Below are 1,929 nucleotides of genomic sequence, written 5' to 3'. Positions count from 1 at the left end.
AATAAAAATATGATAAAATCATCTGTGCATTCAGATTTTTCACCAATTTAATAATTTTTTAAGCTGCTCCGTCTCTCTCTCCTCCACGTTAAAAGGTTTTCTGCTTTTATCACTTTTAAAATTAAATATTTTTGCCTGAAACTCTGATCGATGTTGTTTGTCTGTGTGATTTTTGTCCACCAGAGGGCGTCCTGACGCTGCGCTCCAAACCTCCCGCTGAGGACGAGTTTGTCGACTGTCTGCAGAAGTTCAAACACGCCTTCAACCAGCTGGTGAGATCCTCGTCATCACCTTCATCGTGTGATCGCACAAACGTGTTGTTTTGAACACGTCTCAGAGTTTGTGTGTTTGTGTGACCTGCAGGGGAAACTGAAGGATCACATCCAGAACCCGAGCGCCGTCGACCTGCTGCACTTCCTCTTCTCTCCGCTCAGGATGGTCAGTCAGCACCTCAGCGCTCGTTCATTTCTCCCTGAAACAAAAGTTTTTAACCCTCTGAAGTCTTTAGGTTTTATCTCAACTGTAAGAAATTAGCTGCTTTTGCAGCAAAAGAAATCAGATGTAAAAAGTTGGTTATTATATTTTGAGATTTTTATGTAATAAAAATGTAAAATCACAGTGTTAAATTGACAAAAATCCACAGCATGTATACAAACTGTGTGGCCAAAAGTATGTGGACACCCCCGGCTACATCGTGTCTATAAATGGCATACAGTGTAGTTGAGCTTCAGGCTTCTTGACCTCAGAGATAAAAGCTGGACTCAAAATTTTTTCACTTTCTCCCCTCTGAGCTTTTTTTAGACCATACTAGAAAATCTGTACTGGAGAAAAAATATATAATTCACAAAAAAAAAAGGAAAACATAATCTAAAACTTGGGCAAATTATAAAGTTAATTATAAAATATTAACAGGATTTTTTTAAGTACAAATTTAAAGCTTTTTACATTATGTTTTTAGGTGAAAAATCTGAAATTCTATATTTAAAAAATTTTGTGTAAATATGGAAAAATATAGGTTTGACTGTGCCACTTGAATAATGCATTTAATTATTATCAATTAATAATAATGATTGATTTAATTTTTAAAAAAGCTATTATGAATTCATTAATTCATTCATTACATTTTCTTTCAAATGTGGTATAAGTAATGTATTTATTTTATGTACAATCATTTTCCAAAATATCGACAAATATAATTAAAATTAAAAGCCTGTATGGTATGAATTTTGACTTAAAATTTAACCACAAATTATAATTAAAAAAAATAAAATCACATAAATAATATATTTATTATATTTTTAACATTTTAATTTGCACTGCAATTTATAACACCGAACCTGTCCTCCACCTGTCCTCCACCTGTCCTCCACCTGTCCTCCACCTGTCCTCCACCTGTCCTCCACCTGTCCTCCACCTGTCCCCCTGTAGGTGATCCAGGCGTCGGGCAGTGTGGATCTGGCGCGCAGCGTCGTGGTTCCTCTGCTGACCAGAGAGGCCATCGACTTCCTGCACGCCTCAGGAACGGCGGAGGAGAGACACCTGTGGGTCACTCTGGGAGACGGATGGACCAAATGCAGGTGAGAACACGACGGGTCCAAAACGGTTCTGAGACACAGCTGAGAAAGTACCAAATATAATATTTAAATTAACAAAGAAATTCATTTATTGATAAAATGTGACATAAAGTGATATTTCTGTTTTTAGTGTACTTGCTAATTCATTTACCTGTGTAGTACTTCCCTTATTTACTTATTTTCCCAAGTATTTTCTTTTCTTTTTATTTATATGAAATTATTCTTTTTAGTTTATTTATTTATTTTGCAGTTGATTTAAATTAGCATAGGTATTAATGGATAAAATATAACATAAATTGATGTTTCTGTTTCTATTTTACTTGTTAAGACATTTACACATTTGTAGTAGTTCCCT

The 1,929-nt window shown here is 35.0% G+C and overlaps 1 protein-coding gene across 1 annotated transcript; it reads left to right on the top strand.

Annotated features, from left to right (window-relative positions):
• Positions 1–183: 183 nt before the first annotated feature.
• On the top strand, positions 184–1,577 carry LOC121938893 (epidermal growth factor receptor kinase substrate 8-like; the record flags this gene model as incomplete). Its single annotated transcript, XM_042482047.1, has 3 exons — positions 184–272; positions 364–438; positions 1,429–1,577. Coding segments are annotated over 3 exons (313 nt in total), but the record flags the coding sequence as incomplete, so codon positions are not given.
• Between the last annotated feature and the right edge of the window lie 352 nt (positions 1,578–1,929).

This window comes from Plectropomus leopardus, unplaced genomic scaffold (assembly GCF_008729295.1).
Source record: "Plectropomus leopardus isolate mb unplaced genomic scaffold, YSFRI_Pleo_2.0 unplaced_scaffold3716, whole genome shotgun sequence".
In the NCBI taxonomy this organism is placed as follows: Eukaryota; Metazoa; Chordata; class Actinopteri; order Perciformes; family Serranidae; genus Plectropomus; species Plectropomus leopardus.
This window is presented reverse-complemented; position numbering and strand designations above follow the sequence as displayed.